Source organism: Sylvia atricapilla, chromosome Z (genome assembly GCF_009819655.1).
Source record: "Sylvia atricapilla isolate bSylAtr1 chromosome Z, bSylAtr1.pri, whole genome shotgun sequence".
NCBI lineage: Eukaryota > Metazoa > Chordata > Aves > Passeriformes > Sylviidae > Sylvia > Sylvia atricapilla.
Window position 1 is genome coordinate 51,566,294 of NC_089174.1, and position 23,859 is coordinate 51,590,152.

The window sequence follows — 23,859 nt, forward strand, 5'->3', positions numbered from 1 at the left end:
TATGTTTATGCTTAGTAGCATTGGTATATGACATGAAGAATCTCCTAAAATATTTTCTATTTTGTCTTATTACATATGAAACGATACTAAAACATGTTCTGATGCCACACAGAAAGAATGATAGTATGGTACGTTTTTTGGTCTCACCATCTACCCTTGCATTTTCCATTGTCATTGTAATGTTTGTGTCCTAATGTGATGTGTAAAGTCTAGGTCTCTGCCTCAGCCATTACCATCACTAATTTGGCCTGTGAGGGAAAAGTTTAGTTTGAGAAATGTCCTGAACCACTGCAAGTCTTGTTTATACACATTGAAGCCAATTGGTGACCTACAATCAGCAGCTGCAAGCAGTGTGTTTCCAGTACTGTGATGGAAAACTCTCTGGAAGGCTGCCTAAGGAAGCATCTTTATGATTCAGAATACAGAACTTCTAAAAAGAATTTTTCTGTTCTTTTACATATTTTTGTGTATAGTATTATTCTCTCCCAAATGCTGGTAATGAAGTTCTGTATTTGGCAATCTTACACTTTTTGTTGCTTATTTTCTGTCTAGGAATGCTATGGTAAAACCTGAGTCACATCAGCACTAATCTTTAAGTAAAGAAGAGTTTTCCCATGCACTTCCTATCTTGCTGTTTTTTGATTACTCTAAAAGATTATTCTGCATAGTAATACGCAGCTCTCACATAACCTGCTTGGTGGAAAATATCCAAATATATGGGTTTTGTTCTTGATGACAGTGGAACAGAATAAATTTTCTTGTTCTGATGTGCAGAAGTTCTAAGTTTCCATGGCTTTTTTGCTGTGTAGATTTAGATTACATATTAGGGAAAAATTCTTTACTGTGAGGATGGTGAGGCACTGGAACATGTTGCCCAGAGAAGTAGTAGGTGTCCTGTCCTTGGAGGTGTTCAAGACCAGATTCAACCTGGTCCAGTGCAAGCTGTTCCTGCCCATGACAGGAGGGCTGGAACTAGATTATCTTTAAGGTCTCTTTAAACTCAAACCACTGTATGATTCATTGATTTAAAAGAGTAATGCTGGAAGGATGTTCTCCTGTGTCAGGTCATTGGAATTTTTCAATTAATTTTCGTGATCTCTAGTGCTGTCCTGAAACCTGAAAGGAGGTGGAATGAACTAGGAGATCTCAGTACAAATGTACAGAAAAGTTTAATCAAAAATGAGATTCATAAATACATTTACAGTGAGAATGAGAGTTTTTTGTAATCCTTCAGTCACTAATCTGAATGCTGCGTATTCTGTGATCCTCATGAAGATTTAATAACAGTGTTTTAAGCTTTGTAATGAACACCTGATAAAAGTCCACCTTGCCCTGTGTTGTTCTGTAACTAATGAGTGAAATGTGGGAAACCCCTAATTTGAGATTTATGATTGATCCGGTATCCCTTATGCATAAAAAAACTGAGTAAAGTTCTGCCTGTCTTAAAAATTCTCAGCAAGGAGTGTAGATAAACAGCTGATTTATCTGGAAAGAGAAGGGATATATGGAAACAATGGTATATGTCTTAATGGTTCCCCAGAGATGCTTCTGCAGAACTAGTGAAAATGAAGACTATTTGCAATATTTTTTTCTCGCTTGTTTGTTTGTTTCTTAAATTTGACTAATTTTTTGCTGGATATTGTAGTTCACAGAATGTGTAACATCAAGGAGAGATGCAGGGAGTTTTCTGCAGTGTTGCATTCTCAGGACTATGAAGATAATTTTACCATGGGCTTTTGTCTTTCAGTGTCCATCTGTACCTCATGTTTAATATAAAAACCTCAACACTGACAGTGCAGTGCATTATAGAAGGTAGCATTTGTGCTTAGTGAAAAGGAGATTGGGAAAAACAAATGTTCCAAAAAGTGTCAGCTGAGAATTTTCCATCTGTCTATATTTGGTTGACGCATGTAAAATTTCAATCAAGTTTTTCAACAGCTTTTAGAAACTACTGTCATCTTTCATAGCATTGTAGTTTAACCCCAGTCAGCAACGAGCCCCATGCAGACACTCACTCGGTTCCCCACCATCAGGATCAGGGAGACAAGAGTAAAAGTTGAAAAATTCATAGGTTAAGACAAAGACAATTCAGTAGGGAAAGGGAAAACCACACACAAGCAGAGTAAAACAAGAGATTATTTCAGCTCTTCCCATGGGCAGGTATTCAGCCAACTCCAGGGTCCCACCACATGTAACAGTGACTCAGGAAAGACAATTACTCCAAAAGTCTACCCTTCCTCTTTCTCCCTCCTATTTTGTATACTGAACATGATGCTGTGTCATCTGGCATATTCCAGTTGGGGTCATCTGTCCTGTCTGTCTCCTCCCAATTTCCCATGCACTCCTAGTCTCCTCACCGGGGTGTCAATATGAAAAGCATTATTAAACCTGTGTTCAACGCAAATCAAAAACTCAGCCCCATACCAGCCATTGCAAAGAAAATTAACTCTACCCCAGTTCAAAACCAGCACACAAAAATATTTTCTTCTATTTTCAGATTCTTTTCTTGTGAAGAAAATTATAATATGAATGTGTGGGATTTTTTTGTAGACCACTTAAAAGTAGTTCATGTGAGACACAGTCCCTTACTTACTAATGTCTGTACCAAGGGAGGCTTCTCCTATATCCCTCTTTGTTCTGGTCATAATGGTGTATGTTTGGGCATACTTCAGGGAGATCCTTCCTGTTTGATGTACATAAAATACTGTCTCTTAGTTAAATGTAAGTGACATAAACTTCAAAAACATACAGCCAGTTGCCTGGGAAACCATGTTCTGTGTGTAGCTCCTTCATGAGTATTTAGATCATGACTGGTTTTTGCATTTAACATAACTTAAATTATTGTATTTGAACTTTTTCCCTCACCTCTTACATGCTGTTTGCATATTAATTGACAAATTAATGGCTCTGCTTCAATGGAGTTTGCTGTCAGTACTATTCTCCACACTAAAATCCTTTGAAATTATTGTAATTGTGAATGGTTTTTAGTGAGAAAGTTACTCTGATGATATAAGATCCTGACAGAGCCCTAGGCATTTCATTATGCCAGCTGCTCCTTATCTGAGACATAAAGGACCCTCTGAAAGAAAAGGCTTATAAGAAATAGCTATTAAAAAACTGATTATGTGCTTGCTAGTTTTGTGTTGATGAAATGTGCTTCTGCGAATTCTGCTGTTTCGGGAAGGTTTGTTGTTTGTTTCCACTTTAGTATGTAAGTGGTCAAAAGTAATTTTACTTTCAAGGAATTGAGAAATTATCTGTCTTGAGCTGATAAAATTCAATGCCTGTCTTGGTTTCTACTATGAAAAACCAAAGAGAGAACATGAAGTCCTCATGTGCATTTCTCCAGTGGTAAAATCTGTAAGACAAAGGTCTTGCTAAATGTTTACATACCACCAAATATGTCTTTGGAAGAACATTAAGCTTATGATCTACCTTAAAATTAAGATGGACAGTAAAGGGGCTAGCTTCCCTCCTTCCCATTCAAATGTTCATTGTGGCGGGTTTTTTAACTAAGAATAAGAAACACAAAAGGAGAATCTCCGTCTGTAATTTCATGGAACCTTCTTATCTGCAGAGATGAATTAGATTGTGTGTTCATATTCTTTTTACCATTTCAAATTACAAGTTGTCCTTGTTTCTTTCTTGCGCAGCAATACAGAAGGGGTCTTGGCTTAGCAGGCTGCAGCAGACTTTTATATATTGCTGCACTGCTGAGGAGGGATATTGTTACAGAAGCTTGAGTCTAGGAAAAGATTTGAGAAATAGGCTTTAAGCTGCCTTGACAAATCTCTTGCATGTTCTGTGCATTGGTGTGTACTTCTGTCACGTACTGTTCTTCTGCTGCAAGTAAAACATTTCCTACTTTAACCTTTCCTATGAATGTGGGCTATTTATATAGTGCAGTGTGTGCTGTCATTTCCTCACTGTGATATAGGGCATACAGGGCAGCTGATACTTTTATGTGGTTACCACATACTACCAGAATGGGACTCTTCTAATATAGCTTCTTTTCTTCATTTATTTTTACCACAGGAAAATTTTCAATTTTTTAAAAATTGACATTTGGAAAATCGGATAAAATTCAGCATATTTTTGGGGTCTTGCGTTAGGCTTGTATTTGCTAGGGACCTGAAGACCCATGCATTAGCTATTCTTATATCTGCATCACTATTTCCAAACTAATTCTAAAAACTATTCCCCCTCCCCGCCCTGAGGAAGAACTCTTGCTTGTTTTTGTCTCTTCTGTTGTGTTTTTTAAGTTGATAATATACCAAAAGCACAGATTTTTCTCCCTTGCTTAGTGTTTACATGGATATGGAGGAGTGACAAAACCATTTAAGATGACTTGAGTTAGTTTTGCTTTGTCCAGGCAACATGACTCCTTAATGAGTTTCTGCATGGCTGCTTTCCTTTCTGGGACAGTGAATTCACTTTACCTTCCACTTTGTTAAAGGGCAGGGAAGACAGAATAATGTTTTCTGTTTTGCATCACTGTAAGACAGTGCTGCAGTCACGTCTACGACAGCAAATCCTACAGAAAACAGAGGGTTTCTCTAGCCTTCAGAGGGCTTCTCCAAATTTGAAAAGTGTGGAAGTTCGAACCATTTCTAGAGAACAATAAAGGCTTTTTTTTTTCTTAATTTCCTCTTAATTTCTGTTTATTACTTGCTTTTTTCTTTTCCAGTATTTTTCATATTTCAATTCTCATCCCTTCTGAAATTTCTCATTGTGTCCTAAATGAATAGTTATTTAAACAAGGAAATAAAAGTGAAATCAAAAGTTATTGTTCAGGCTGACTGTACTTAAAATAAATACGATGTGAGATTTTCAAAGACGAAAATATTCTTTTATCTTCAAGAAGAATTGAGCCTTCCAAAAGATACCAATAATAAGAGAAGATTTAATGCATTTTTATTTTCTGTTGCTCTTGTACATCACATGAAACTGTGATATCCAGAGATTGTGTTTCTGGAACACTGCAACATACAGGAAAATACTACAGTAAGAGTAGCTTGATGACTATCGTGATTGTTGAACTAATTATCATATGAAGTTTATGCTAGCCTATGAACTGGTAAGCTTAAGAAGATGGTACAGTTAAATATACTGGTTGCTTACTAATTATTTTTATAGTTTTAAAAAGTGTTGATTTCATCTGGTGTTATCTTCCATTTTCTCTGTAACATTTTTTGCCTTTTTCTTCTACCTTTTCTTTTCCTGCTGTGAATGCACCATCTTGTAGGAGAATGGCTAGCTGAAAGAGGTCACATAAACAATCTGCAGCTGGATAGCAACAGGATGCTGGTCAGCCCTTATCTTTACAGCAGCCCTTATCTTTGTAGTCAGAGACATTGTGTCTCTGGGGTCTGTAGGATATAACTCGTGGACAGTATCAAATGTGTAGCAGAAGCCATAGGAAGGCAGAGGTGGGGGTTATTTTCGCACTTCTTCATTTAACCAATAGTATGCTTACTTTTAGTACTATGCATGAGCTTATTAGGTGTGCTATAAATTCTGTAAACACTTCTAAATAAACTGAGTCTTGCTGATCAGTTGTATCGATTGCGGCATTTCTCCCACTGACTGCGACACCATCTCTTACAGGTTTTGGAAATTTAAAATTGACTGTGTAGGTTCAGAATATACCAAGACCAAAATATTTTAAAACTAACTAGAATATTATAATCTTCAGTTTACTCTACATCAAAGTGCCTGAGAAGCATTGATTGCAAATTTGAAACATTTTCTGTTGTTATGACACTTTTCTCTTTCTCCTTTCCCTTTTCTTTTCCCCTCCTTTCTTTTCTATTGAAAGGATTGTATGTCAGGCCTGGTACTGATACCATTGCTAAGAGTTGGGTACTATAACCTTATAAAATACTGGGAACAGAAACATTTCTACTGTATTTGGTTTCATTAACTGAATGGTTTCTTGAATTTTGTAGCATTATCATTGCTTAATGCTTATCATTCGCCAAAAAAAGGGCACCCCAAAATAAAGCATATATATAATGCGTTTGTATGAATCTCTGCTTAAACTAACCATTAGTAAGACTCTTTAAGGTCTTAAGAGTGGCTTAAGTGATGCTTGTTTTCTACTGTTCTTAAGCTTTTTCTTTTTTTTTTTTTTAGGTCATCCACCATATACCATGTGCTTTAGAGTGAAATTCTACCCACATGAACTCTTGAAGATTAAAGAAGAGCTCACCCGGTATTTTTTGTTCAGTTGTTTTGCTTTAGTCCTTTTTTTAGTCTATGCATTTAATGTGCATTGCTAACAAGTTCAAGAAAATGCAGATTTTTGTGTAGGGTAGGGTTCTCACTATTTCTGATAAAACTAGCATAGGCTGACATTTGCAATACTCATCATCTTCTTTTTACTGTGATACATATAGATGTTTTTAGAGCAGTTTAAAGGAACTTTTCTATAACATACAGACAAATAGTTACACAATACATGAGCATTCGAAAAATGAAGCAATGGTCAAATTCTCAGTCAAAATTGATCCTGGTTCTTGGAAGGGATAAGTTTCTTCCCCTTTTTTTCCCTTTCTCTCTCTCTTTCTTTCCTTTTTATTTTTTTTTTTTTTTTAACATCTGGGAAGTTTAATTCACCTGTTGCAGTTTGACATTCGTCAAACTTCGTTTATCAGCTGGGAGATAGGATTTTGGGAGAAAAAGGCAAAACAGGCAAAACATAAAAGTAAGAACAGATAGATTTTATTAATACACACTAAAGAAAAAGAGAGGAGAAAAAAAAATTGAGACCTGCTGAGATATTCAAACACCTTCCCCACCCACCCCTCCCAATTGTTTACTTTTTCACACACTACAGAGAGAAAACTATGATTTTCAGTCAGTTGCCACCATTTAAACACGATCCTACATCACCTTGTGAGAGGAGCCTCTCTAGGGTTATGGGGAACATGCCACAAGAAAAAAAGATCTAGTGACTTTCAGAGATCTGCAATCACCCAGAAATTTTGCAGATTCTGTGCAGTCTCACCCATATAACAGCTTTCCATGCTGTTCATGGGCTTCCATGTGTTTGGGGTATCATTTTAAGAATGCTTTTCTAGTACAAAACAGGGATTCTCTTCCATTTCTAAATTCACTTCTCTCTCAAAAGAAATAGAAACCTCCTTGTTCTTTCCCAGAGCCAGGGACATATTCTAATCAAAATTCTTAGTTAAAACCCATGTATATCAATACACACAACCCTTTGGCTAGAACTTGCATTCCCCCAAGCAGCATTAGGATATTACAAAAACAGTCCATTTCACCATAATGCACATCTAGAGAAGTCCAGTCAGAAATGTCCACTTCCTCTATCCCATCTTCAAAATAGTCTTTCTTAGTTCTTTCACTGACCTTTTCTCAATGCTGTCTCTCTACATTTCAAATGTCTTCCACGGAGGAGGGAAAAGGATTGAAGTCTTTGCTCAGAGTTTTTCTTCTTCAGCAGACTCAAGGCCACAGATGATGGTTGGGGGAGAGGAAGGGAGAGCGCAGGCTCAAGAACATCGATAGATGAAATTTTCTCCATCCCTGGTCAGATCTAAAGTGATTTAAACTTGGATCAGCTTCCTGCGGCTCCGGAGAAAAAAATTCTTAAAAGTCTCTCCTCCTTTGGACCAGCAGCTCTGGCAACCAAGGCCCAGAGCACATGGTCCTGGCGCAGGGCCAGAGTGCTGGTCTGCAGTCCTCCTCCTCCTCTCCCCATTGTAGGGGCCGGGAGGGGACAGAGGGGACACGGCCAGCCTCACCCACTGTCCCACAGGCAGGACACCCCCAAGGCCCGGCAGCCCTGGCCCTGGGGGACCAGCCCGACCCACGAGGAGATGTTACCTTCTCGATGACTGGAAAAGGAAAGGGCAGAGTCACCTGAAAAGTTCGGATTTAAGACTGTTTTCCAGTAGAAACACTCCCATTCGTCAGCCAACCTGTCAATCACAATCCATGCTAAACCACCACAACCCCTAACTATTTCAACGGGTTTATGTATAGTCTTACTTAATTTTCTCTTGGGTGTGTCCTTACGATCACAAGTAGGATAATCCCTTCAAAGTAGTGACAGACCTTTAACAAACTGTAGAGGTGCAATATATTCATATTTTTCAAGTACAGCTACTCTGAAGGGTAAGAATTCTTGGTGCTTTTGTTGGAATCTTGACATTTGTGCTGTGATAACAAAATTGTACAGGAGTTGGGTTGTATGTAGTGAATGGGACCTTTGTCCTTCCTACTGGCCATTGTGAATATTCTGTTGCTCTGGGCATTTTTCCAAGACGTGTATGTAGGGGGCAGGGGAGGGGGGAAATGTAGGGAAGTAACAGCTCTTTTGAGCTCTGTACCAGCTGTGCAGGACTGTATGTATGCTCTACCACCTTGGCAGAGAGCAGGCCACGCTGCTGACTGTTGGCTGTGTGCTGCAGAGGCACTGAGTGCCTCAGCACTTGTTGCCTCAGGTTCTTTGTTGATTCTTTCCCAGAGCACTGCATGTGCTTGTGCTTACAAGTCACTTCATTAATGTGGGTGATCCCATTCTCACCAGCCTCATGCTGAAAGTTTCAGAAACAGCTTGTGTTCTGCTGAATGGTACATTTGTAGTTTGTATGGAACAGTTGGAGCATGCTGTTCATATTATAGCTATTTATCGTGGATGAAAAAGTGAAACTGTTCAGCTGAGTGAGCAGGCTGTAAACCAGGAAGTCAATGCATTTTCATTATTTGCTACTGTTTGTCCTTGGATGAATATTTTACCTTTTATGATCCAGAGTATGATTGTGTAGACCTTTCTCATTCGAGAGTCTAAATTAGTAGACTTTTTAAAACTTCTTGGGTATCTGTCCAGGATTTTATTGAAATGCAAAATACCAAGAATTAGTTCATTGTGTATTGTGCTGTATGTTTTAGTCTTTGCTCAGATATTTCAAATGGATTTTTAAACTCAAGTTGTTGTGTGAAAAATAGGTTACAGTTTTTTATAAAAATTATTACCATTAAGAGCTTAAAAAGGAAAAATAACTTGAGACATCATTAATTCAACACATTTTTGTTCACCTTAGTAGCTTCCCCAATATTGCTATTTGGGAAGCTTTGCTTCGTCTCTGCTCATCTGTGTTACACAATAACAAAATACAGAAAATGCTCCTGAAATGAACCAGTGCAATGCAGTTATGTAACCCACCTCTGAGAATTTGCTTCATGACTGAAGCAGAGGGTCAGATTCAAGGTAATGTTCTAGATTGTCTGGAGTTATTTTCTTTTCCTTCAATTGCAATGATCAGGGAAATTCAAACAGAAAAATGTTTATCAGCATTTGTCGAGGACAGTCATGAAACCCTGAGGATTAATTGGTGTCTTGGTAGATTTTGCTTTGACTTATTTTAGTACTGCTGTGTTCACTTGACATATTTTTCTTTTTTTTTTTTTTTTTTTTTTTTTGTTTGTTTTTTTTGTTTTGTTTTGTTTTTTTTTTCTGTGTGTTCTTAAGATGTTTTGAAAATACATTAATGATATTGTCACCCTTTGACTTAAAAGGCATCTGAATTTCACAGCTGTATGTACAGTGAGCTGAGTGAGAGTAATAGTGCTTTGCATTTCTGTTATTGTCTCTGCCTATGCATGTCAGAGCTGCTCTCTCACTTCTTCAGCTGGGTGGAAATCTGATGGGTGTCCATGGTCCCCATAAGAAGAATGAAATTAGGTTACAGTAAAGCATTCTGTCACGCTGCTGTACCACTCCTTGGTTCAGAACATTAATTAACCCTGTGGTTAATCCCTCATGTGGATTATTGTTGATGCAGGCTTTGTAAAAGCTTTATAGGAATCTTTAATAAAGCATCTTAGACACATCAGAGAGACTTACAGTTCTTAAAAAGAACTGGTTTTCTTACTCTTCCATAGAAATAGCATATGCAAAAAAATAATCCATTCAGTACGTGAAGCTGTGTGTCTATGGGGTCAAGGTGTGATTTCTGTGAAACCACTGTAAAATGGCTAGGGATTTCCAAATTCAGGATTTAGACATCACTTACAGGAAGAAAATTTAAATAGTTGTTCCCTCAACTGATGCATCATTTCTGTCCTACCTTTTATAAGTTGGACTAGACTGTAATCCTTGAGTTACTCTGTGGTTTAACATGTGAAACTGTTTTCAGAAAATGAAGGTGGAGAATGACCTATCTGAAGTCATCACTATGTCTATGGTATAATAGAAAAAAACCCTGTAGTACACTGTGTGTTTGGAGGCCAGTAGTGCCTTGGGCAACAGATGATGCTGTGTCCTTGCCTGTCACTGCATTTTATTACAGTGCTATTGGACAACTAACAATGAGACTTTCCAGACACTTAATTTCATCTTCTCTTGTTTTAATTAACAACTGCTTCCATAGCTATGCTTGTGAAATAAAATCAGTGCCTGCCTTTGGATGTCAAGGCACTCTGGTATATTACTGCTAAGGAAGAAATTCTGTGAAAAATATTTCTGCCTCTCACTATGGAAGGGAAATTCTGTGTGTCACTGTTTACTCTTGAGTGAGCAGGTGTTAGGATGATAATTTACAAGTTATCTTCAGAGCCTGTGGGGGTTGTTGCCCTGGTCTCTCTTGCTTATGTAGTAATAGATCACCTGAAACCCTACTTGTCAATGAAGTCTAAATCCTAATGCACTTCAGTGCTTTTCAGCTCATCATCTTAATGGGTACCAACATGGATTTAGAAGACATGTCCTTATTTTTAGAAATAGTTTCTACAGCAGGGCACTGAGGCTGCACATTTAAAACATGTTTGAGAAAGACTAAAGATACACCTTTTCTTTTTAGTCAGACATTTTTCCTAATGCCTTTTAAAAAATCATGATGGGAAAGTAGCAAGGATTTAATTTATTTCTCTTAAATTATTTGGCTTCTGTATATGCACAGGGGGTTCAGCAGGCTGCAACACAAGCACTGTACATGTATTTTTGAATGGTTTTTATAATCTTTTAAATGGAGAAAGATGTACTCAGCCTTAGTAGAAAAGTGATGCTTCTTGTAGTGTGTTGACCCTGGCTGGATGCCTGGCACCCACCAAAGCCTTTCTCTCACTTTCCTCCCCAGCTAGACCTCTCACAGGGGAGAGGAAATGTAATAAAGGGTCCATGAATTGAGATAAGGAACAGGAGAGATCGCTTACCAAATAGCATCGTGGGGAAAAGAGGATAGAATTTGAGATATTAATTAAATTTATTACTAAAAAAATCAGAGGAGGTTCATGAGAAGCAAAATAAGACCTTAAAAATTACTTCCCTCCCACATCTCCATCCTTCCCATCTCTACCTGCTCCTTCAACGGCACAGAGAGATGGGAAATGGGGTTATAGTCAGTTCATCACAAGTTGTTTCTTCTGCTGCTCAGGGTTAGGAGATCTTTCCCTCCCTGACTGTGGGAGACTGTTCTCCATGAACTTCTCTGATGTGAGTCCATCTCATGAGCAACATCTCTCTGTGGTCTGCAGTGTGAGTCCATCCCAGGGAGAGCAGTCCTCCCAAAACTGCTGGAGCCTGGGTCACTCTTCCAGAGGTTGCAGTCCTCCAAGGACAGGCTGCTCCAGTGGGGACTCCTTTCTCCATGGCCTTCCCATGAGTTCACAGTGTCCTCAGGCATCATAGAATTGACTAGGTTGGAAAACATATCCGAGATCAAGTCTAACCTATGACCTAACACATTCTATGGTCATCTAGACTGTAGCACCAAGTGCCTTTCCTAAACACCCTCAGGGACAAAGTCTTTCCTTAGACACTTCCACCACTTCCCTGGGCAGCCTATTCCAATGCCCAGTCACCGATTCTGTGAAGAGCTTCTCCCTAATGTCCATCCTAAACCTCCCCTGGTGCAGTTTAAGACTGTGTCCTCTTGAACTGTCACTGGTTCCCTGTGAGAAGAGACCAGCCCTCACCTGGCTGCATCCTCTTTTCAAATAACTGTAGAGAGTGATAAGGTCTCTCCTGAGCCTCCTCTTCTCCAGGCTAAACAATGCCAGCTCCCTCAGCTGCTCCTCAAAGGGCTTGTGTTCCAGACCCTTCAACAGCCTTGCTGCCCTTCTCTGGACACTTTTGAGCATCTCAACTTCCTCCCTGTAGCAGTCCGGAGTTTTTGCTACAGTGGAGGCTTTGGTATTTAGACATACAGCACGACTTCCACTTCGCTTTCATGAGTGGGTCGGGTCTTGTAACAGATGCATTGTACCAATATGGCAGACGGTTACAAAGGACGTTTATTAAGTAAAGTTTTCAGGTTAAATACTTTCGGGTCTTCTACTACGTCAGACAGGATATTGCCCTACTTTCCGGGTTAGTAGTTGGAGTGGAAAAGTACTGGCACATGTTAGTAGGGGGTCTACATTCCTTTCAGGGGTAGCTCATCTCGAGAGGGGGATGGGACTTTTCTCTTTTCCTCACCGTTACAGCCCGAAATCTTCCGTTGTCGCCTGTCCCTATACAACCACATCTCCCCCCCCTCTCTCACAAAAGAACGAGGTAGTTATACACATATATATATATATAGATATAGGCACTAAATGAGGTAGAAGGTTGGGATTTAATAAGGGAAAAAGGAGTTTGGAAACCTGAGTAAGTTTTTGCCAGGCAAGTTTGAAATCTTGTGACCGGCAATTTTAAATTCACAGCATTTCATGTTGGCCTATGAACAGAATGTTAGTCTGATCTAGGCGAGCTTTGACAAATGAGACTATCTTGTTCAGCAGGCATGGTCCGAAGGTAACAGCTAGAAGTAGCATTGCCAATGGGCCTACCAAGGTGGAAATCAAAGTGGTTAACCATGGGGATTGGTTAAACCAGGATTCGAACCAGCCTTGCTGAGCTTCCCTATCTTTCTGTCTCTGAGCCAGTCTGTTTCGGAGTTCGGCCATGGAGTCTCTGACGACTCCACTGTGGTCTGCATAGAAGCAGCATTCCTCTTTCAAGGCGGCACACAGACCTCCCTGCTGCATGAACAGGAGATCCAATCCTCGCCGGTTCTGTAGAACCACTTCTGAAAGCAAAGAGACTGACTTCTCCAAGTAGGAAATGGACTTCTCGATCCTCTGCAGGTCCTCATCTATAGTTATTTGCAGCTGAGACAGACCCTGGTGTTGTGTGGCCAGGGCTGAGACACCTGTCGCTGTGCCAGCTGCTCCCAAAGCGAATAACATTGCGATAGTTACACCTGTCAATATCTCTCTTTTGTGGAGCCTGTTGGATTCTTCGAGCAGGCTGTACATTTCTTCGTCTGAGTGGTACAGGACTCTAGGAACAATCAGAACTTGGACACAGAAATCGTTAGAATCATCAAACTTGGGAAGAAATACACACGGACTTACTCCAGACCTCTGACAAACCCACATTGCACATGTAGCAGGGATTACCCACTTGTTATTCTTTCTGTTAGGCTTTACAACTCTGGTGCAGACATTCCCTTTTCGCTCAGCCAGGGTTGCATTACCAAAGCATTTGCCTCGGCCTGAGACCTGGCTTAGAGTAATGCCCCTGCGGGGTGTGTCCCATCTACATTACTGGGGAGCGTCAGCAGCGGAGTAACTGAATGGGGTGTTTAAAGCAACTCCTTCATAAAAAGGTGGTTGGACATCATAACAAAGCCAACAGGAATTGGTTAGGTTAGGGTTAGATTCATTCAGGGATAGGAAGGTAGCTTCTAACATACGAAAAATTGGATCGGGATCTGACCTAGCTAATTTGTCCATCTGAAAGGCTTTTGTATCACTAGTTGGGGTTCTGCTGACACCTGTAGGTGCAGCCCTAGGGTAGGTCATATTTCTCTTTGTCTGTGTGCTTTTAATTATCTTATTGGGCCCCACTGCTCGGGGTTCTGAAGGTTGAAACTTGGTAATTTGCACGTTCACCCACTTTTTTGACCCTTGAAGGACCACTGTCCATGTTTTACCCACCGTCCAGCTAGGATGATTGGGTTGCAAAACTGTCATGTTATAGTATATGCACTTTCGGATTTTTGGGATTTTATAGCTATACCGATAGGAATTCCCGTGTACAGAGAGAGGTGTTTTACAACCTGCGAGTGCCCAGGTGAACTGCAGGAATTTGTCAGGTTCTTGTGGGTCCCACCCAGGCCCTGACGGCCTGGCGTCTGTTACTGTGGTCTCACATCCCCAATGTCCGCAATATCCCCAGCCGGGGTTATTACAATAACTTTTTCCTGCGTTTGAGGCTGGGCACCAATAGGATAGGTATGTGTGTGATGAAAATGGAGAATGAGGGTCTACCTTTGGTTGTCCTGGAAACAAATCGATAATACGAAGCACGAAGGACGGACTGTTTGGTGTGGTGATGTCTCTGAGCACCTTACCGCTGGTAAGATGTCTCATGACCCACCTGAATGGCTGGTGTGGGTAGAAATCTGGGCTGGCTTGTCCTCTGGCGACAAACACCAACAACAAAATCACACAGGCATATCGCTGGTGCTTGGATCTCGCCCGCGCGGGTTTCTCTGGTGCTTTCTGACGGCTCGGTGGTGTGTCTCGTTCCTCTGGCAACAAACTTAAATCGGTTAGTTTGCACTGAGTTTGTTCCCTTACATTGTTAAAAGCTTTGCTCGGTTTCGCTGTAAACTTTATAAATTCTGTTATCTCCGTTTCCGAATCGGACTCGGAGCTCTCTGTAGAGCTAACCGCGGACCGGTAGCTCCCTTCCGTATCGGAAGTGAACTGGTGATAAACTTCCGGTTTCCCATGCTTTTTCGTCGGACTCCGCCCCCGTTCCGCCTTCCGCGGGTGGGTTCGGATGTCCCCTCTACTTTGACTCCATTCCGCCTCCCGCGCCCGGCCCCCCCCTTCCGACCGGGGGTGACGCCGGCGCCTTTCGCGGGGGTAGTCCCACGTTCCCCCTTTTTGCTCGCCCTCGCGCTTGGTAGATGACATTGGTAAAGGTCCTTGTCTGCGTGTTCGCCCCCCCCCGCTCTCCCGCGCATGCGCCATGTAGGTTGGTGGCTCCGGATTTCCTCCGACCCCCCACGCATGCTCAGTCGCGGGGTTTTGCACTTCCGGGTTCCCATCGCCACGTGGCGCCCTCCTCCGCGCGCGCTTCACGTGGCCGGCGCCATCTTGGCCACATGGCGGGGGGGGGTAGCGGCGATTGGTCGCCCCGCCCCCCCGCCGGACCGTCGGCACCATATTGGCCATATGGCGGGGGGTGTATGCCCGCCGCGGCGGTGGCCAATCTCTCTGCGTCTCTCGCCTGCCGCGCGAGTTCCTCCCAGACGAACCGCGTACGCTCCTCCGCCCGCCCGCGCCGCATCTCAGCGGCCGGAGAGACCGCCGTTTCGGACCGCGCTGGGGAGCCGCCGCTCCGCGCGCACGGCGCCGCCGCCGAATCTATCGGAATGTCGCCGCTCGGACCCTGGACGCGGCAGGGAGGAGCGATCGGGGAAGCCGCGGTTTTTTCGGGGGTGTTCGGATCTGGGGGCTCTCGCGGGGGGATTTGGGGTTTTCCCACGTGCTCCGCGGCTTTTATGCATGCATTTGTGGAGGGGGTTAACGCGTCTGATTCCCGCTTTTCCCCTGGGGTTTCCGCGGCATTGTAACCCCCCCCTTTCTCTTCTTGGGCTTCTCCGTAGGGTCCTGCGCCCCCTCGGTCCCCTCTCCCCGGCTGTTTAGCCGTGAATAAACACGTTTTTGCAGCGTTCCAAGTTTCCTGTTCTTCCATTGCTTTTCGCAACACTTTTTCAACTTTTCCCCATGCTTTTAAAACTTTTCCGCTGCCGGTGGCTTTTGTATCTTCAGCCAGAGCAACTGTATATCTGTCCCACCCCTCTGAATTTAATATGTCTATGGGGCGTGAAATCGCGCCTAAATCCGATAACCTTGCAGTAGTAAGAAATAAATCTTTTTTGTCCCACGCAATTCCCGAGTGGGTTGCTAGCCTACTCACGACCTTCGTCACGGAGTCCATGCTGTCCGCGGGGTCCTGGGAGCATCCTCCCGTTTTCCTTCTCCTCCGCAGAAATTCGGACCGGCCGATTCCTGCCCGCTGTGTCTTTTCCAAAGCGTGGCTCCCGTCCTCCGAGGTAATCATTCCCGGGTTTCGGCACCACTTGTAGCAGTCCGGAGTTTTTGCTACAGTGGAGGCTTTGGTATTTAGACATACAGCACGACTTCCACTTCGCTTTCATGAGTGGGTCGGGTCTTGTAACAGATGCATTGTACCAATATGGCAGACGGTTACAAAGGACGTTTATTAAGTAAAGTTTTCAGGTTAAATACTTTCGGGTCTTCTACTACGTCAGACAGGATATTGCCCTACTTTCCGGGTTAGTAGTTGGAGTGGAAAAGTACTGGCACATGTTAGTAGGGGGTCTACATTCCTTTCAGGGGTAGCTCATCTCGAGAGGGGGATGGGACTTTTCTCTTTTCCTCACCGTTACAGCCCGAAATCTTCCGCGCCGCCTGTCCCTATACAACCACACCTCCCTAAACTGAGGGGCCCAGAACTGGACACAGCACTCAGTGTCCTCACCAGTGCTCAGTACATTGGGACAGTCACTGACCTGGTCCTGCTGGCCACAGTATCGCTGATACAGGCCAGGATGCCACTGGCCTTCTCGGCTGCCTGGACACGTGCTGGCTTCTGTTCAGCTGCTGTCAATCGGTACTCCAGATCCCTTTCTGCTTGTGTTCTGTCCAGCCACTGTGTCCCCAGCCTGTTCCACTGCAGGGGGTTGTTGTGGCCAAAGTGCAGGACCTGGCACACTCATATCATTGGATTTGGTCCATCTGTCCAGCATGTCTAGGTCCCTCTGGAGAGCTCTCCTACCTCCATCAGATCAACACAGTCTAAACTTGGTGTCATCTGCAAACTTGATAATGGTGGACTCAATCCACTCATCCAGACCATCAGTAAAGATATTAAATGGGGCTGGCCCCAACATGGATCCCTGGGGGACACCAGTAATGGCAGGCCACCAACTGGATGTAACCCTATTCACCTCCACTCTCTGGGCCTGGCCATCCAGCCAGTTCCTAACCCAGAAAAGAGTGCTCCTGTCCCAACCATGGGCTGCCAGCTTTTCCAGGAGTGTGCTGTAGGAGACAGTGTCTAAGGCTTTACTGAAATCCAGGTAGACAACATTCACAGTCTTTTCCTCATTCACCAGGTGGGTCACCATATGATCTTTATTTCTGGTCATAAAAGGCTGGTTGGTTAGGCGAAACCCCTGCTGGCTGTGTCTGTTCTCCTGGCTGTCCTGTAGGCAACATGTGGTGTTCAAAATGATCTGTTCCATAACCTCGACAAGTATTGAGGTCAGGCTATAGTTTTCTGGATCCTCCTTTTGGCCCTTCTTATAGATGGGTGCCACACTGGCATATGGTCATATGGGACCCTAGTGAGTGAGGAACCAGGACCCTAACATACAGAGCCACCTCTACAGCTTTTTCTTGCCTGTCTCTTCTGAAGAGGAAGTACCCATCCGTTGCAGCACTCCAGTCACGCAGGTCATCCCTCTATGTTTCCATGACACTGACATCATAGTTTTTCTTCTGTACAATGGCTTCCAACTCCTCTTACTTGTCGCTCACACTGCATTAGTGTACGTGCATGTCAGCTGGGCTGCCGATTTCACCCTGACTCTGGCTTGCCACCTCAGGCTTATCTCTGGAGAGCTTCTTTTCATCCGCTTCCCTCGTCAAAACTAGTTTGACGTCCTCTCAACCATCCCTGCCAGCCCACAATTGCCCTTGCGAGAGAGATGGAGCCCATCTGACTCTAGAAATCCTGTTGCTGTGAAAAGTTGTCCCATGATCAAAGTTGCATCTATCCTGCTCTGGTGTGGAGTTTGTCTACAGGTGGATCTCTGTATCCCTGTGGATCTCCAGTGTCTGTGGGGGAACAGCTGCCTCACCATGGTTTGCACCATGGGCTGCAGAGGAGTTTCACTCTGGCGCCTGAAGCATGTCCTGCTGCTCCTTCTCCACTGGCTTCGGTGTCTGCAGAGTTGTTCTTCCCATGTATTCTCACCCTGTTCTCCTCTGCTCCATGTGTAGTATATCAGACTTTTCTGAATGTTACATCTGTGACTTTATAGGTCTGGTAGTCTATCACTCACAGATGGTGCGAAGTCAGGACAAAGTCCTTCAGTTTTAGAAAATAGCATTTAACTAGCATAATTGGGCATATCTAATGAGAATAGTAAGAGTCAGTTTTTAATTACACGATAACAACATAGGACCAGATCTTCACATCTCCCCTGCCACACATACCTATAAAACATAATTTTAGTTTCTTTTCTTTTTAAACCAGCATTTGCATTTTAGCCTGACAGGACTGGGGGTAGAGGCCTTCAATACATCCAGTTTTGGTATTACTGTTAATTTCCTCTTCTCTTAATTTTCTTTTAAAATTTTAAAAAAGAAAAAAAATCTTTTTTTGTTGATTTCCATTAGTTTTCCAGAAGGCATGATAACTTGATGGGGGAGGTTTTCTTCTGCTTTGTGTGTCTGTGTGCAGAAAAAAAGATATTCTATAGTTCACTATAATGCCCAAGGTTATTCTGCTGGCATGGCATGCAATGGTATAAAATTGCTGTGAAGAAAGTTTTACCTGCAGAAATCACTCAATCTTCAGCATACGCAGCATCCCAACAGACTCTGTGAAACGCACAGATATTTTGCTGTGTTCTTCCCTGTTCTTGTTCACAGCTCAGAGCGCTGAGAGGGTCCACGACTGGGAAAGCCTGAGATGTTGTACAAGAACAGGATGTGAACAGTCAAGGGAGTATAAACAGATAAATCCAAAGGTCATACTTGGGCACATACTTCTATTTTTTTAATTTATCTTCAGTGTTCCTGTTTAGGTAATAAATAAATCTGTGCTTTTTATCCCTTATATAAGAAAGTGTCCCAGGGCCTCATGCTCTCCTCTCTTCAAATCCCTACGTTTTAGTGTGTATGCATAATTAAAATCAGAGAATATAAAGTCGTTTGAGGCCCCAAGGGAATGCTCTAAAATGCTGCAAATAGTACTGTATCGGCAGTAATCCATTATTATTATAGGAAAAAAAAGTTCTAGAAGAGGGCATGGGTGAGTAGCTGATAGAATTAACCAAAAATGGATTATATCAGCTAGCTTTCATCATGCCATTTTTCCCTAATCCATACTTCTTAATTCAAGGAGCAGTTTTTCATTGACTAATCTGTCATAAATCAGTGTAGCGAATATTTTGGTAGCAGGAAAAGTAGATGAAAAAATTGTTTAATTGGAAATCATATGAAATAACAAAAATCTTGGGGTATGTAAATATGGCACACTCAATGTTTGTCTAGTCTAGTCTCAATAAGTTGTACTTGATATTGTCAGGTGCTGAAAGGGTCCAGTCCTTTTCCCTCCAGAAGCAGGAGGCCAGTTGAGGTTGACAGTTGTTGTTAATGCCTGGATATCAAATTATTTATTTGCAAGTTGGAAAGTTGTGCAATTGGTTAATAGTTCTAAGGTGAGTTCATATGAACTGTTCCAGACATCGTTTAGGAATACCTCTGCTCCTCCTGGTACCCTGTTCTGTTCTTGAAGAGTGCAGTCACAGCTGTGTTTTGATATCAATGAAAGTCCACATATCTATTTTGGCTTGGTCAAAGCCACTTTGGTAGTTGTCAAGTGAGTTTATAGTTTTAATAGTATTGTGATCACAATCAGATTGAATAGCATAAATCTTAGAAGTGAGTGTTTTGTTAGTAAGCACTTGACGCTGCAGACTTGCAGATAACATTCAGTGTGGGGAAAAAATTACCAAGAAGGGTCTTTTTTTAGTTGAGATTGTGACTGAGGGGTAAGAGACCTTGTACATGTTCAGAGCTCTTCTTGTGGTCCTCTGAGGAAAAGGCAGAACAGCAGAGAAAATGAAGTCCAGTCATAGCATTTTGCAGAAAAGACTATACCTGTGCTGTGGTGGGACTTCTGTGTAGCCAGAGCCAAAACAATGCTTGTTTTTTACCACTCCTTTGTCTGCTTTACTTATTAATGAAATTAATTATTATACAACAATAAAGATTTTTTTTTCCCCTGTAGCCCTGTCAAGCAACTTGCTGGGATGGTAATTTATCACCCTTTTCCCAAGGAAAGATCCTCCACGTAATGCAGACAGTGACCAGCTCTGAAGCTGGTCCTCCAGAAGAAGGACAAACCTGTATCTTGCTAGATGCCAGTGGCAGTCGTAATCCCAACTGCAGAAGTCAGAGATTTGACATTCTGAAAGCTGTTAATTAAGTCACCTTCCCACTCCCCACCCCAGGGCAAAAAATGAAGTATTTCTTTTTGAAGGAATAGTTTTAGGTGTTCTGGAGTTTCTTTTATTACTAGGTATCCATGAATTTGTGGTATAAGAGGCGCATAGGTTCGGAATGGAGATAGGGAGTACTGATATCTTTATTAAGTTTTGAGTCCTTAACATTGGTATACTTCTTCAGAAGACAGAACAAGAAGGGTGATTCTTTCTACAGGTGCCTATTAATACAGAACTAGTCATGCAGTTTCTTAAATAAGCTAACAAGGTGATTCCTACTACTTTTGGTATTAGGTATTTTAAGAGTAGAATTTTCCTTTTTCTTGTGTTTGGATTAAGATTATGCTTTGAAATCATGATAGATATACCTACAGTTCCTAACTCCTCTGCTGGAATTTGGCTTATGTCTGATCAGATATGTTAAAAGGGCACCTGCTGTACTGATATCAGTGTGGCACACTTGTTGTCATGTGCATCCGTTTGACAGATGGAGAGCTGGTTTTAAGCCATACTATCATGAACAGAACTTTCCTATTGTTTCAGAAAAACAAGAAAACTCATAGATGATATTCCCATTCAAATTCATGAAAGGGTTTTTTGAATTATTGTATTAGGACTTTCAATGCTTAAATTAATGATTATTCATTTTAGTCGTATTTTCTGGATATTTTACTCATACTTGTGTAATCATTCTTTTTTCACTTGGTAATGCTGTTTTTCTTCACAACCTCCTGAGAAAGTTGGTTTACTATCTGCTGTGTCAGGTGCTTTCTTTCCTCTGCCTTAAGCAATTTCCTGATTTCACAGATTTTCCTCTAGCTCTATTTTTGCAGGATTCAGTGGATAGCAGTTCTGCATTTGCCTTTCCTACCACCACTTCATGATTTCAGAAGACTCGTTCTTACAGTGAGAGGTCACATCTCACCTTAGTCACCACATCTCACCTGGTCACACCACACCTTAGTCACCATCCTGCTCTGTCCTGGCAGAGGCTCTGTCCTGTCATTCATTTTAGTTCTTCTCTATTAATCAAGCTCAGCTATGTCCTACTCAGGCTGCAGGGACCAGAGCTAGGTAAAACATTCAAGGTGTGATTACTTCAAGGCTTTAAGAAGTGGCAAAATGCCCCTCTGTCTTTTCCACACAGTCGTTCTCAGTGATGCCCAACATTCTCTTGGCTTTGCTTTTGGCTGTACCCTGAGCTGATGATTTCAGAGTGATGACTTTTCCTTATTTTAGAAATATAAAAATCTTTCTCAAATATTAGCAAATAAGTAAGCAATATATTTTAACTAATATCATTATTTTTTCTGTCACAGAATCAGTTAGGTTGGAAAAGATATCTGAGATCATTGAGTCTAACCTATGATTTAAAACCATCATTTTCAGTAGACCATGGCACTGACTGCCACATTCAGCCTTGTCCTAAACCCCTCCAGGGACAGTGACTCCACCACCTCTTGGGCAGCTCATTCCGAACTCTAATCACTCATTCTGTGAAAGAATTCTTCCTGATGTTCAGCATAAACCTTCTCTGGTGCAAATTAAGCCTGCGTCCTCTTGTCTTGACACTGGTTGCCTGGGAGAAGAGACTGACCCCCACTTGGCTGCACCCTCTTTTCAGGCAGTCGTAGAGAGTGATAAGGTCTCCCCTGAGCCTCTTCTTCTCCAGGCTAAACAACCTCACCTCCCACAGCTGCTCCTTGTAGCACTTGTGTTCCTGTTCTTTTCTTCACCAGTTTTTTTGTCCTTCTCTGGATTTGCTCCAGCACCTCATTGTCCTCCTTGAAGTGAGGACCCCAAAACTCAACACAAGACTGGAGGTGTGGCCTCACCTGTGCCAAGCACAGAGGGGGAATATCTTCCTTAGTCCTTCTGGACACACTATTTTTGATAAAGGCTGGGATGCCATTGACCTTCTTTGCCACCTGAATACACTGCTATCTCATGTTCAGCCTTTTTCACTTCATGGCTCTGTAAAGCATAGAAAATATGTTCTTTCATTTGTGATATTACATACTTGTATGTAGTAGCTAGTGTTTAGTGGAGATTCATATGCTTTCTTAGAAAACTGATGCTCCTGCAGTGTACTTGATGTGTGTACTACAACGGAAGATGAAATGTGAAGTTAGTATTCAGAATAATATACATAAACTCAAAAATTATTTTGGGTAGAAGAGCACCCAATCTAGGAATATTGTAAACACATTCATTTGCCCTCTACCACTCTGTACCTGAGTACACACAGTACCATGGAAAAGAGTAGGGGCACCATGCTGAGATAAGAATTTTTGAAGAATTGCTGGATCTCTGAAGGTGACCATATCTGTCAACTGTAAAGAGTGCAATAACACTGGGAAATACATTTACTGTGGCAATAAAATGAGTGAAATCACTTGAAAACAACAAAAAAAAACACGATGTGGCCAAATCACAAAGTTTGGCTGTGGGAAAGCTTTCTTGCCTCACTGAACATCTTAAAATAGATAAATTGTCTGTTAAGCAGCTAGCAACCTGGTCTCTGGGGGTCATGATACCTGCTTAAAAACGAGAATAGATATTGCTGACCCTTAATCTGCATGGCATGAAAGGCTTGGCTGACCTGAAGTTGAGTCATCTGTATTGCAAACAGATGATAGATGGAAATGAGGTTATTCCAATGAGAGACATTTGTGAGTGTAAGCACTGAAGCATAAGTTTACTAGCTTCTTGTTAAGCTTGAATACTTAAGGCTGTAAATCAGGTTATAAAATATGTCAGGGCTTGGAAAAAGCAGCTGTGGTGGAAGGACACATGAAGAAGCAAAATCAGATCTGATTTTGCAAGTTATTTTTATAAGTGTGTACAGTTTTAAGTACATATATAACACCATAGTGAATTTAGGAGTCAGGTATACATTCATAGGTTTTTGCTGACCTGGGACATAAATTACTACATCCAAGATTACAGGAAGTGTCTGAAGTCTAATAAGCCTTTGGCAAAAATCTTACTTTTTTTTTTTTTTTTTTTTTTTTTTTTGCATGCCTACTGCTCAACTGCCTAAGGTATATGGAATTTACATCAATACGCTGTGCCTTTTCTGGTACACTGTCATTGCAGACTAAAAATTTTGACTTCATCTCACTGAGGCCTTTAGTACAGGCAGTTCCTCTGGGATCTACCAGATCTATAGAATAGCAGTACCAACATATGGAAGTGAATTTGTGAGCTGTTACATTGATTACAGGAGGAAAAAAGGTGCTGCAAAATAAAAGAAAAATGCCCTGAAGGGCAGAGATCCTGTAGATGTTGTAATTCAGTGAAGGGATGTGTTTACCATGAGGGAAAACTGCTTTTCTCATTGATAATTGTATCCCATTTATTGTATTCAGTAAAAGTCAAAGGAAAGGAGAAAAGTTTCTCTTGCCCTTCAGATAGTATTTTCAGGTTTGCTCTTGATGCAGAAGCTCATGATATGAGCAGGTAACTAGGACAAAATATATCTGACATTGGTTTTACTCATAAACCACATTTTTATTGGCTATGCTGTATGTTTCTCAATGTTGGAGAGGACTAGCAGTGTCAAGGAATG

General features: G+C 41.9%; 1 protein-coding gene across 1 annotated transcript in view; it reads left to right on the plus strand.

Annotated features, from left to right (window-relative positions):
- Window positions 1–23,859, plus strand: part of FRMD3 (FERM domain containing 3) — a 104,576-nt gene that overhangs the window by 43,909 nt on the left and 36,808 nt on the right. The window contains exon 4 of the mRNA XM_066339567.1: window positions 6,136–6,214. Coding sequence (XP_066195664.1) covers window positions 6,136–6,214 — 79 coding nt within the window. The remainder of the gene's footprint in view (window positions 1–6,135; window positions 6,215–23,859) is intronic.